The 12,465-nt window shown below is 37.4% G+C and overlaps 1 protein-coding gene across 2 annotated transcripts; it reads left to right on the top strand.

The window, feature by feature from the left end:
* Nucleotides 1–1,128: 1,128 nt before the first annotated feature.
* LOC134607788 (carbonic anhydrase 2-like) lies at nucleotides 1,129–8,407 on the top strand. Of its 2 annotated transcripts, XM_063450341.1 has the most exons (7): nucleotides 1,129–1,216; nucleotides 1,471–1,668; nucleotides 5,383–5,501; nucleotides 5,721–5,813; nucleotides 6,925–6,987; nucleotides 7,095–7,250; nucleotides 8,203–8,407. In XM_063450341.1, the coding sequence occupies exons 1-7, from the start codon at nucleotides 1,183–1,185 to the stop codon at nucleotides 8,320–8,322; spliced, it is 783 nt and encodes a 260-aa protein (XP_063306411.1). In that variant the 5' UTR covers nucleotides 1,129–1,182; the 3' UTR covers nucleotides 8,323–8,407. The 2 variants fall into 2 exon arrangements, with proteins under 2 accessions (XP_063306411.1, XP_063306412.1); XM_063450342.1 differs by lacking the exon at nucleotides 6,925–6,987 and having other exon boundaries at nucleotides 8,203–8,404.
* Nucleotides 8,408–12,465: the final 4,058 nt, after the last annotated feature.

Here is a 12,465-nt window from a genome sequence, read left to right as displayed (position 1 = left end):
TGCCTTGCGCTTTGTGGTGGTTGTGCTGTGTGGTATGCGTGGTATGCGTGTTGTGTCGTAAGAATGCTATAATGAAGGTGTGTTGTGTGGTAGATGTGTTGTGTGACATATGTGTTGCTTGGTAGGTGTGCTGTGTGGTATGTGTGCTCAGTGATATGTGCACAGTGTGGTGTGAATGGTGTGAGATATGTGTCCTGTGAGGTAATTGTTTCATGTGGTAGATGTGATGTGATGTAGGTTTGCTGTGTGGCAAGTGAGGTAGGTGGTATGTGGGTTGTGTGACATATGTGCTGCTTGATAAGTGGTTTGTGTTGTAGGTGTGCTGGGAAGTTGGTTTGCAGCAATGTATAAGTACTGTGGTACGTTTTGTGTGAAGTGTGTATTGTGTTCATTTATGTGTGTTGTGTGGCTGGTATGCTGTTTGGTAGGTGTATAGTGTTTTATTTGTAGTGAGTGGTAGGTGTACTATGTTGTATTAGTGATGCGTGTCATTCCTGTAGTGTATAATGTGTAATGTGGTTTTCATTAAGAATTTTGTTGTGTGCACCATCTTTTGGTGTATTTTGCATTGAGATAATATTTTGTCATGTTATGGTGTTTGCTGTAACAGGCAGAGTAAATTTTGTCATCAACATGCACCTCTTTTGACTCCATTTTATTTTGGTCACATTCTATTCTGCTCTGTCAGTGTGTAAGGAGTTATGGTGGATAGTAGCTGCAGTGGAAGAAGAGTGCACTCTGTCAGACTTACTGTGGGGAATGTACCTGACAAACAGTGTTTGAGTATAATTAAAGGCAGTTTTGGAATAACCTGTCCCAGGACTAACAATAAATGCACCCATTTCTGCTGTGTTGAAATAGCTATGTATTTGTGTTGTTTGTGTGTATGTGAAATTTACACACAGAGTTGGTAAGAAAACTTGGATAGGAGGAGTTTTAGTGAAGTGACTTCTACAGGAGACAAACACATTATGACCTTGCTTTGGTCCCAAAAATTGTAATTTTTTTCTCTCCGCCCCTGAACAGGCTTATCTTCTTATCTTTTGGAACCAAACCCACATTCTCTGGTCTGAGGAAGATGGAGACTATAAAACGCCTCAAAAGAAGTCTTTTGGCAGACACTCAACCACTGGCACCCAGAAAGGGAATTTGTCCTGCAGGAAGAACTAACAGCAAAAAAGAATGGCACAAGTCTGGGGATATGGTCCTAACAATGGTGAGTGATGGGAACAAATGTCATATCAGCGTGCGTCTATACAGAGGGTCACTGCTGACAGAATGTGCTTACCTGTGACAAGTTATGGCATGTTACTGTTATTTCTGTAGAATTTTCAAATAAAATGTGCAGCTGATTGTGCCTGAAGAGCTTGGGCAACCTGTGTGAATATTAACAGTAATTTAATTAATCAATGTATACCTTCAGCAATACCTGCTTCAGTATCCTGTATTTTTTTTTCTTTCTCTCACTAGGACCAGATACTTGGCACCTGTCTTTTCCAAATGCCCTCGGAGACTACCAGTCCCCTATTGCTATCAATACAAGTCAAGCCAAGTATGACCCATCATTTAAACCACTCAGCATCCATTATGACCCCTCAACTGCAAAAGTCATTCTGAATAATGGCCATTCTTTCAATGTGGAGTTTGAAGATTCCAATGACAAATCGGGTGAGTTTCCAGTAAAACACTGAGGTATCGTGCTAACTGGTAGAAGTCATTCATAGTCATAGGTTAGTATGGATAAATTAGTTAGCAGGCATATTTCAAGGTCGCATTGTGTGACCTGTTGGAATTATCATCCATGACACCTGCTGGACCTTATGGTACCCTTAATGCAATGATGTCTCTCTCTATTCCTATAACCATACACTTACATGTTTGATTAATTTTGACTAGCATATTATGAGTTTGTTTGAAAAATGAAAATTACATTGCTTTCTTGATAATTCCATTAACTATTTCTATTTTTTTCTGTTTAAGCTTTAAACCAGAATTAAAAAAGGCACAATAGGCACTGTAACCATGTCATCTCATTTAATTAACTTGTTTGCTAAGTGCTTGAAGTTTACTGGCACTTACTATTCCTTAGTCATACCAATTCATACCAGCAATGGACAGTTGTGATGAAGTGGTTACAGTGTCAAGATTGCCCCTCTAAAGACCAAGATTGCATGGTATTGTTCACTGAGGTAGCTATGGATAGTTGTTTTGCTAGAGCTAGTGATGACAGAGCTTATTCAGTTGTCTTGCGTTTGAGAAGTTTCAAATTATATGTTGGACAAAGCAGATAATCTGCCTCGGATGGGTATAGGTTCTCATTCATTGTTTTAAATTAATTCACTCTATATCAATCACATGCATTTTTTTTAGCTAACGTAAAAAAGAGATTTCTTAGATTATCTTAAATTATCTTTTAGCATTCAGTCAATGATATCATTACCCTTCATTAGAGAAACCAAAAGACCCACGTTATTAGTTTGTGGATATTTTCCAAGCCACCAGATATTTTCTGACGTTTACAACAAACATTGTTTTCCTGTAATATTCTAAAAGCTTTACTTATTTTTATTTTTTTTTTTTATTAAAGGACGTTAATAGACTATAAAACATTTAATGGAGTGCTGCTAAAAATTACCCCCTAAAAATAGAACAAATTGTACATTGCATAAAACATATAACTATTTTATATAATAGTTCTTACATAGAGTCCTATCAGGAGTGCTTTACAATTAATGCAACAAGACCATTGGTAATATATACAAACAGGGTATTATTTAATTAGACACATTGATTCAAAATGAGAAATGACTCCCCTACATTGTACCATGCTTTAATCTCCTACAAGGTACTATGCAAAAGGCATGTGAGCTTACGATCTAGAGGGAAACATGGAAGTAACACAGGTTATGTAACACAATGCAAAAGGATGGCATTAACTATAGGATGAGCAATGACATCATAAAGTTATAAAGTTGTAAGAATTGTAGCTCTAATTTTTTTTTTACTAAAAAATGTTTAATGTATGCATGGTAATATCATAATCTAAGTAGAAGAAAAACCCTTAAAAAAACAAACCTTAAATTCCTAGTGTTAAACCCTTTACAGTGTCTGGTGTTGCTGTTGATGCAAATGAAGACACAAAACCAGTAAAAGTAATATCCAATTTTGCTTCCACAGTTGAAAACTATCATAGATTCCAAAAAGATTTTTGTTTGGATCAACAAGCATTTTTTACTTATTGTTATAACTCTGTATAAGCATCTTGGCTGAACAATTATCAAGCTCCTATCATAGACATTTATTAAATTTGAAATCCAACCTCTCCAGGTAATACATTCAAATATTGATATTTTAGTTCTACAAATAGGTAAAAGGCTACATAAGACTACCAACTCCACAACATTAATTTGGAGAAAGATTTAATTCAAACAGCCAAATTGTAGATCCCCAGCTATTGTAGAACGGCTGGTATCATAAGGCATTGTCAATAATTAGGATGCAAGGCATTAAGGAGACTGAAGTTCAATGTTGGGGATCTGTGTTAAGACCATCCCTCGAATCTGAACTTTTAATTTCAAAGTAATTATGTTTTATCTGTGTAATAATAATTAATAATAATAATCCGCCAGTTAATTTGTTTTTGAAAAACGTTAACAATTCTTACCAGTTGAAATGGAATAGAATTATCACGATGAACAATTCCATTAATTAGCAGCATTTACATAGTTACATAGTTACATAGCTAAAAAGAGACTTGCGTCCATCAAGTTCAGCCTTCCTCAGCCTTTAATGCATACAGTTTTATATGTATAGAAAGTAAAAAAATAAAATAAATTTTTAAAAATCCAAATTAAGACTTCAAGGAACAGACAGACCCCAAACTTTACTTTTACCTATGTTTTTGTTTTCTTTTAATTATCTCCCACTTTATTTACATTACACAAAACACTGGAAAGTCTCCGGTTCACTCTGAATTTGTTAATGTTGTACAAACATGAAGTACCATCACCACTACAGTGCACTTTGATTCCTCCATAATATTATTAAATGATAATATAAATATTAATCATAGCTGTAATAATAGAAAGAGAGAAACATGTTTGTAAAGCAAAGACGATACTTGGGTACCTATTAATGAAATAAATAATTGCATGATGGAACTATAGGATAAATAATAGTACAGGAATTGGAAACATTCCCAACACGGCTGAATATAGCCTTTAATTTGCTAGTTTCCAGTTCTCCAGATTTTCTTGTTTATAAATAAACTTTATTTTTCTATCACTTTTGATTTTTTACATTCTATTACATTAGTTGTATAATTAGATTTTTGGTTTTCAAATCTTTCTAATAAAATCTAGTCTTTCTGGCAATGAATGTGTGGAAATGCAATGTACATTGTCATATAAACTGTTCTATGCTGATAAGCTGGTGTATGTGCAGCAAAGAGAACGATAGTGTTTCGGCATTCGTGTCCTAGGAAGATAGGAGCGCTATGTATTCATTACTTATTCTGTTACGTAAGGTTTGTTATTGGTTTCTTTTAGTTATTTGCTAAATTTTACTATTTTACTCTTAAGAATGGGAACTCATAGGGGATTATTCACTAATATATAATTGTACGAAATTGATATTCAAATTGGAAAATTTTACATAACTCAACCAACTTGTGATTAGAGCAGAATTTACTGTTTGTTTGTTTTTTTTTTGTCATATGAGCAATTTTGCTATTCAAATTTCAAATTGCTACAATCCAGACAGTGAAATACAGAGGTAGCATTTCTGGAAGTCCTATTCAAGAATATCTGTCTTGCTTATTCTATTCATCTATTTCTTGTTTTTCAATTGTATTCCTTTCCACCTCCCTCCTCTATAGTATTGCTGTTTATGTAAAACATTTCTTCCATTACTTTATATCTTCAACTCTCAAATGTTTCTCCTCTGCTTTTTTCTCTTAATGCAATATCTGCATGCCTCTCCTAATATATTTTGAGCAATTTTTAGTCCATAATTTTATAAAGTCGTGTTACTTGTGCATGAGATACCTGGACTTAACTTCACAATTTTTTTCAAATAATTTGAGTATCAGTGGATTACAACCCATGCAGTGGGATTAGAAATCCTTGCAGTGGGATTAGAACCCATGCAGGGTTGACCGTGTTAAAAAAGGAAAAGCTCTAAAGATGTATTTAAGAAGACTGGATCGAGCCAGATGTCACAATTTAATTAATTAAGAATCATTACTAACCCTTAGCTGACAGGGCAGGAATTGATACTTCATGGGTCAATAGTTTCTTAAGAGTTTATTAAAAGAATATGTAGAGATCTACAGTACCTCCTCCATTAATACATGAAGTCTAATAATTTGTTTTGGGATTACAGTTCTTAGAGGAGGACCTGTTGATGGAACCTACAGATTGAAGCAGTTCCACATTCACTGGGGATCCTGCGATGGACACGGCTCTGAGCACATTGTCGATGGAGTTAAATACGAAGCAGAGGTAATGAAGCTTGACATTATTATTTGGGTTCCAGATACAAATATTTTGATTCCCAGTCTCCCCAGAAAAGTACTATAATAGTCTTACAGAAAACGCCAGGGCCGAAGAAGCATGGTTCTTTATAATTTTTCTCTTGTGGCTTATGTGCCTAGCACTGCTGTTTGTCAATAACTAACACTGTATTTATAATTCAGTGATTTTATTACATGTTATTAACAGCTGCACTTGGTTCACTGGAACACAAAATACGCCAGTTTTGGTGAAGCTGTGAAACACTGCGATGGGCTGGCAGTAGTTGGTGTTTTTCTCCGGGTAAGCAAACACATTGCACAATTTATCTTTCATTTCTTTATTTTGACTAGGCTATATGTAAACATAGCATCTCTCTCTGAAAGGGTAGGCTGACGGAACACATATATATTTATTGATTCTACAAATTCTTCTCCCTGCAGTAGCTTTCAACATTTAATCAGATGGCTGTTTGATGTCTCTTTTATTGTGTTTGTTTAGCTCTTAACCAATAATGTGCTGTGAGATATTATATTATTCTCATGTGAAAAGTTAATGTTTACATTAAGTAGAAACAGCTAATAAAGCTAGTGCAGGGGAAACCTTCCATTTCCGTGATTCACAGAGCAGATGAACTATAAGTAAATTGCTGTTTGTGGATAATGCCAACGACTCTTCAAAGGGACTTTATTTAGGTCCCCAGATCTCCTTGACCCCCTTATATAAGTAGTGTACTTAACTTTATTCCAGAGCTGCGGGGGTCTACCGGAGCTGGTCCCGCCCCACGAACCACCTCTTTAGCTGAGATCATCTCAGTCAATCCAATGCTTTCCCATAGAAAATATAACTATACATATGTCACACTATCTTTTTGTCCAAATAACATTTATGTGGATGGGCAGACTTACGCATTTCAAAGTTCTCTGTTTACATCCACAGTACTGCTGTGAGCAGAAGTTTCTCGGACTTGCAGTTGTTATTTGCTTTCTACTTATGAAAGCTGTCTGCTAAACTGAAAATGAAAATATATAAAATAAATCTTACAAGATAGTGGAATCCGCTAAGATCTGTTTTAACCTTTAAAATGAGATAATAATGCACATCGCTGAGATTGACTCGTGAAAATGCTTTTTTCTATTAGCTGGTGCATATGTGGTGCATAGTTCGCAATACAACTACGCTGTTAGTCCACTGCTTTTAATGTGGTTTACCATTTATTTTTACCAATTATTTGTTAGCTAGAAATAGTCATATGTTTGTTTGTTTGTTTGTTATACCTTTCTTCTTTTGTTTTAATTTCATTTTCAAATTTATTTTAGTTGTATTTAATTTTAAGTAATTAAATTAACAATGCAACAAAACCATAAAAAAATGACTGGACTTTCATCCAGTATGTGTCATTTTTATGTTTCAGGTCGGAGATACAAAACCTGAACTGCAGAAGGTGATCGATGCCTTAAAACTAATTCCAAATAAGGTAACAAATGACCATCTGATGTTCTATACTTTGACTTCCGTGGAACTAGAAAAAATTACATTGAATTTTTAATTGTGATTAACGACTATGCATTTTTAATCCTTTAGGGGAAGGAAGCTGCTTTCACTAATTATGATCCTACCGGCTTGCTTCCAAAATCTTTGGATTTCTGGACCTATCAGGGCTCTCTAACCTCTCCACCACTCCTTCAGTGTGTTACTTGGATTGTCCTTAAAGAGCCAATCAGTGTTAGCTCTCAACAGGTGCGTTTTCGTCATTATTTTAGGACATGTTTGATCTAATTAAAATATGAATCCAATGTTTATACTATTATAAGACTATATCAGCACCTGAGCTTTGTTATGAGCAACTATAGGTTGAATGAATTTGTGAAGCTGTCTAGTTAACACCAGATGCCGCAACCCATGCTGTAAGCATAACTTGTAAAACTTCTTGGTGTAAAGGTTAGGTGCCACAACTGGCAACTCTGGCATGACAGTCAGAAGCTGCAAACCGTGTTTTAAGGGTAACTCTCTCCATTATCTTGTCTTTTTTTTAGAGCAGTTGTTTCCAAACCAGTTCTCATGACCAACCAACAGCCCAGGTTTTGACAGTATCTCCATTGGAAAAAAAAAGGGGGAAATACATAAATCTTGGACTGTTGGTGGGCCATTAGAACTGATTTGGGAACCACGAACCACTGCTTTAGAGTATCGTAAGAAGGTGCAAGATATGATGTCATAACTGGCACTTTCATTCATATCTGTAGAGCTCCTGGAATGGTAGCAGTGGAGGACCATCTCATTGTCTCTCATATTTGACTACGACCAAATGGGATCACAGGGATGGCTCATCCCACAAGCTACTAGAAAATATTTCCAAATTGCAACTTCTATTCGAATAATTGTTTGAAATCTTTGCAAATCTAACAACTCACCATTAGTTAATATTGACTGGTGTATTTCACTCCTAAAAAGGATGTTATACATTTCACTGGATGAGAAATGTACATTGAATTGACATTAAATTTACTGAAACAGTTTGAAAATAAATATGTCCCCTTTCTGTTATATAACTGTAATATTTTAGCATTACTTTAGAATGTAACAGGTAATCAGCACACAAATTGTAGACAATATTGCTATATATCACAACACAAACTATGCACTGGTCTTTTTCAGGCAGGAAATCATGATTCTCTTATTTTTGTTTTAGATTTCAAAGCTCCGAGGTCTTTTCTTCAATGATGAAAATGACGACCCATGCCACATGGTGGATAACTACCGTCCACCACAACCACTGAAGGGCAGAGCTGTTAGGGCCTCATTCTATTAGGAAAATGGAATGCTCCGTGTGTTGTGATCAGCTTTATAATCAACACACTAAATTTCTATTATCTCCAGCTTAAGCTTAATGAAATTGAAACTTTTTTGAAGGCAAACAATGTGAGATTCACTTTAAAGCTTAAAAAAATCAGCAATTTTATTTATCTGCTGCATTAAAGGAAAAAAGACATTTACAGATAGTGATAGTGACACTTACATTTTGGGCATACAAACATTTTTTCAATGTGCAATGTGCAATGCGCTTACCCATACACAATAATATATAAGGTGAAATAAGTTATCCTTCCACCACATAAACCAAACAGAGTGACTTGTTTTGAACATTCCTAAGTTCTTTAAATATGAATATACTTTACATTATAAGTGTATTTTGAATTCCTTAATAAAAATCTGCAAACACAATGTTTTGGCTGATTGATTTATTGAATTGTGCATGAACTAATTTTCAGTTTGAATGAGCTTGTTATTATTGGTTTTATTCAGTGGGTTCCTTATGAAATCAGTAGGGTCTTTTTAGCAATATAACAGGTTATAGGTTGGAATTACAAGTTACAGGTCGGAATTAGTGATGTCCCGGACAGTTCGCCGGCGAAAAATGTTTATTTTTGCATTTTTAGTGTTCAGTTAATACATTAACTAAGCTTTGGTGGGGGCAGAAGAGGGTTGCTATAGAATTATGTGCCTAAACATTTATCCCTGTCACCATGTCACACTCACCCCAAAATGCTGTCACTCCTTCCCTCACATTATGCAAGCAACTACCCAACACACATGCTCCCAGACACAGACATACACATGCACACTGAGACACACATTCACACACAAGGATACTCTGGCACAAACACAGGTACATAATGCTAGACATACAGACAACTCCCAAACACATACAAAACTCAGCCACTACATACATTCTTACAAACACAAAACACACAGACATAGAGCCGAAGGCTCCAGGAGGGGGCCCCAATCTGGCACCTTGCCTAGGGCCATGGTCAACCTTAATTCTGCTCTGGTGCCACTGAGCAATGGCTGGGTAGACAGTTAGTTTTATTTGTTTAGTTGTGCTATGGGTAAGTGTCAGGGCTGCCTTGGTGAGGGGAAAGAACAGAGCAGACAGCGTGGGGTTTGCACCTCTAGCTTTCTTGCGATAAAGTGCCTTCTAGTGAGTCAGTGCGCAGACACCAGATATTCCCAACTTGCACTCTGACTCACTAAATGCCAAACTGCGAGGGAGTGATTACTTGGGTCTGCATCAGCCAGTGGTGCAAACCTCATGCTCCCCCCACTGGACTATCAGGGACTGAGGACCCTGATAGCCAGAGCTAACCCCTTCTGGATCACCAGGGAGTATGATCCCTGGATTGGACCACCAGGAATCATAGCCTCCCTGCCCTGAAAAAAGTCAAGCAAGAATGGATTAAACAAAGCAGGAACAAACACTTTGTATACCACCATCACATACACATTACATATTGCCAGCACACATCACACACATTACATACAGCCAGTGAGCACACACATTACATACAGCCAGTGAGCACACACATCACATACAGCATAAACACACATATACATTACATACAGCTTGAATTTTTAGCTGATTTCTGTTAAAGCTAATCTAAAATATAGGTGTTAGATGTTTGGATAGGGGCTGTGATGGGCACAATTTCAGATGCCATATCTTCAGCAGATATGCCTCTGTCTGCAACTCAATTCATCAGCGGCAGCATAACCACAACAACACATGTAAGTATAGTATCTTTATTTTGGGAAGAGGTGCTTGGGTCTACAGTTGGAACCACTGAAACAGCAAGCACCTGAAAGGAGAGTTGTGTCTCCAAAATAGTCAGATTTGACCTCTGAAAGGGTTGAAAATTAAATACATGACTATTATAAATGGGCATATTATTCTTGAAATAGTCTAGTTAAACGTCAGCTTCAAAATGAACCTGTTGCCGACCATCAGTGAGATAACCTTTTTGACCTCACTACCAGAAATACATGTTGTTGGTTGCTGAATAAGCAATATCGTGTTTAGCTGATGTGATCTTGTCATGTTACTTTTGCTGTAACTTTTGTCTATAAATATGTTTATATACACTGGTAGTAGCCCAATTTGAAACACGTTGTCTGTGTATCACTGAAAGGCTCTCCCCGAACGGTCGGCCCAAAAGTGAGGTGCATGGAATGCTTTGCCCAGCAGTGTATTATGATCCCAACAATTTGGTGGCAGCAGGTGGGCTCTACACAGAGGGTGAGTAGATATTTTTATAATCCTAACCCTCTCTGTGGATTAATGTAAATAGCATATTTAGTGCATTTGGGATTTTGAGGTGTGATTAAGTTCACGCCAGTGGTCAGTGTTGGTTAAAGTCCCTCAACTACCAAGGAGAGAGAGTCAGTATATCCGATATGTCAGTATGGGTTTAAGTCTCCAACTGGCAAGGAGAGGGTTTACAGTCCCTTTCAGAGGCGTCAGTAAGAGTTAATTGTCTCTTAACTGGCATAAGGTAAATTGTAAAATCCTTGCCCTGTATAAGAGTCCATGCACCCACTCAAGGACATTAGGTATTATTAAGTTATAAGTGATAAGCTTCATTTTTGCAGTTTTTACAGTGTTAAGTTTCCTTTTCATATTTTGTATTAGTATATGTTTTGTGACCATGGACAGGAGAATAGCAAGGGTTAATTAATTACCTGTACCTTCCTGGCCTTTTGGACACTCAAAACTGACCAGTTGTTTGAAGGGTAAGCCAGCCCATTATCACTTGGCAATAGATTAAATATTTTGAGTGTCTAAAAAGGTGCAGAATGGTACAGGGAAAAGCTAGTTCTGTGTGTCCTGCTAAACAATGTGTATATGGTTTATGATTTGACTGTCACATCCTTTAAAGAATTTTGTTTGGTGTACATGCCTTAAACTGAAAATTGTGTCCACCATCTCTCAAAGGGTGATGCAGTAGTGGGTTATTTGTAAAAGATGAGTTGAAACAATGAAGGCAGTTTCATTGATGCTTCCCCAGTTTATCTCATTAAACAAAATGTAGCATTTTCAGTATTTTGTTTTTAAAAAGGCAAATATAATCAGGAAAAAATTTAAATAAATGGCCACTAAAAGGATCCTTTAACATCTTAAATTCTAGAGAGCATCTACTTACAGGGTTAGACCACTGTGTAGCCAAAATGGCTTGCCTATATCCAATAAGTAAATACAAGTTGAAAACAACAATTTTAAGGGAAAAGCCCTCTGTATAAAGGGACCCTTTTTATTCTTCGTCTCTAAGTGATCTGTCCGCTCACCTAAGCTTTTGATGTCCGCCGTGATGGTCTCCGCCATCTTGGCAAAATCTTTCTGTAGTGAGGTTCGCAGATCTGCCAGCATCCTCTGAATTGATGAGTCTGTAGCCGGGGTGGGAGTCGCTGAGATGGTAGTGTCGTCGCTCCTGCCAGAACTCGAGGCCGGTGATGTGGACCTAGTCGCGCCATCTTGCGCCCGGCGTTTCGGCGACTGCAAGGCCGCAATTTGTAAATCCGTCAGTTTAGACTTTACTTTTTTCAACGACCTTTGTGCCATCTTCTCCCGAGGTCGGGTTGTTGTACTTGGGGTGATTTAACTGAGTTTTGCTCGTCTATTTGCTGTAGTGAACGGGTTCTCCCTGGGAGCTGATCGCCTACACGTCCGTTTCCTTCAGCGGTCAGGCCACGCCCCACCGGACCCTTTTTATTCTAAAACATGTGACACTGAACTAAGTATAATTCGATGATTAAAAGCATACAATGAAACATGAGTAGAAAATGTTATGTAACATGTTGATATAATGGTATACCTTACAGAAATATGTAATGATATGGTATAAATGTACTCTGTGTGTAAATGTGACTGTGTGTCATTATGTGGATTGGATACCCAGGGGCGGACTGACCACTCGGGCAGATTGGTCATGGACCGAGGGCCCGAGGCAGTCAGGGGCCCGGCTGCCTGAACAGTCATACTCTCCCTGGCTGGGGAGTTCAGAGATCTCCCCAGCCAGAGAGGCACAATTTAACATGATATGTGTCCCCTCACCTCATGAGACCTGGCAGCAATCCTGCTCTTGCCAGGTCTCCTCCATCCTCTCTGTGCGGAGCTCCG

The sequence above is a fragment of the Pelobates fuscus genome, chromosome 4 (assembly GCF_036172605.1).
Source record: "Pelobates fuscus isolate aPelFus1 chromosome 4, aPelFus1.pri, whole genome shotgun sequence".
Classification (NCBI taxonomy): Eukaryota; Metazoa; Chordata; class Amphibia; order Anura; family Pelobatidae; genus Pelobates; species Pelobates fuscus.
This window is presented reverse-complemented; position numbering and strand designations above follow the sequence as displayed.

Coding starts and splice junctions, on each gene's coding strand:
- LOC134607788 (XM_063450341.1), top strand. CDS start 1,183: ATGGCACAAGTCTGGGGATATGGTCCTAACAATG. Junction 1,669..5,382: donor AGATTCCAATGACAAATCGG/GTGAGTTTCCAG, acceptor TTGGGATTACAG/TTCTTAGAGGAGGACCTGTT. Junction 7,251..8,202: donor TCAGTGTTAGCTCTCAACAG/GTGCGTTTTCGT, acceptor TTTTTGTTTTAG/ATTTCAAAGCTCCGAGGTCT.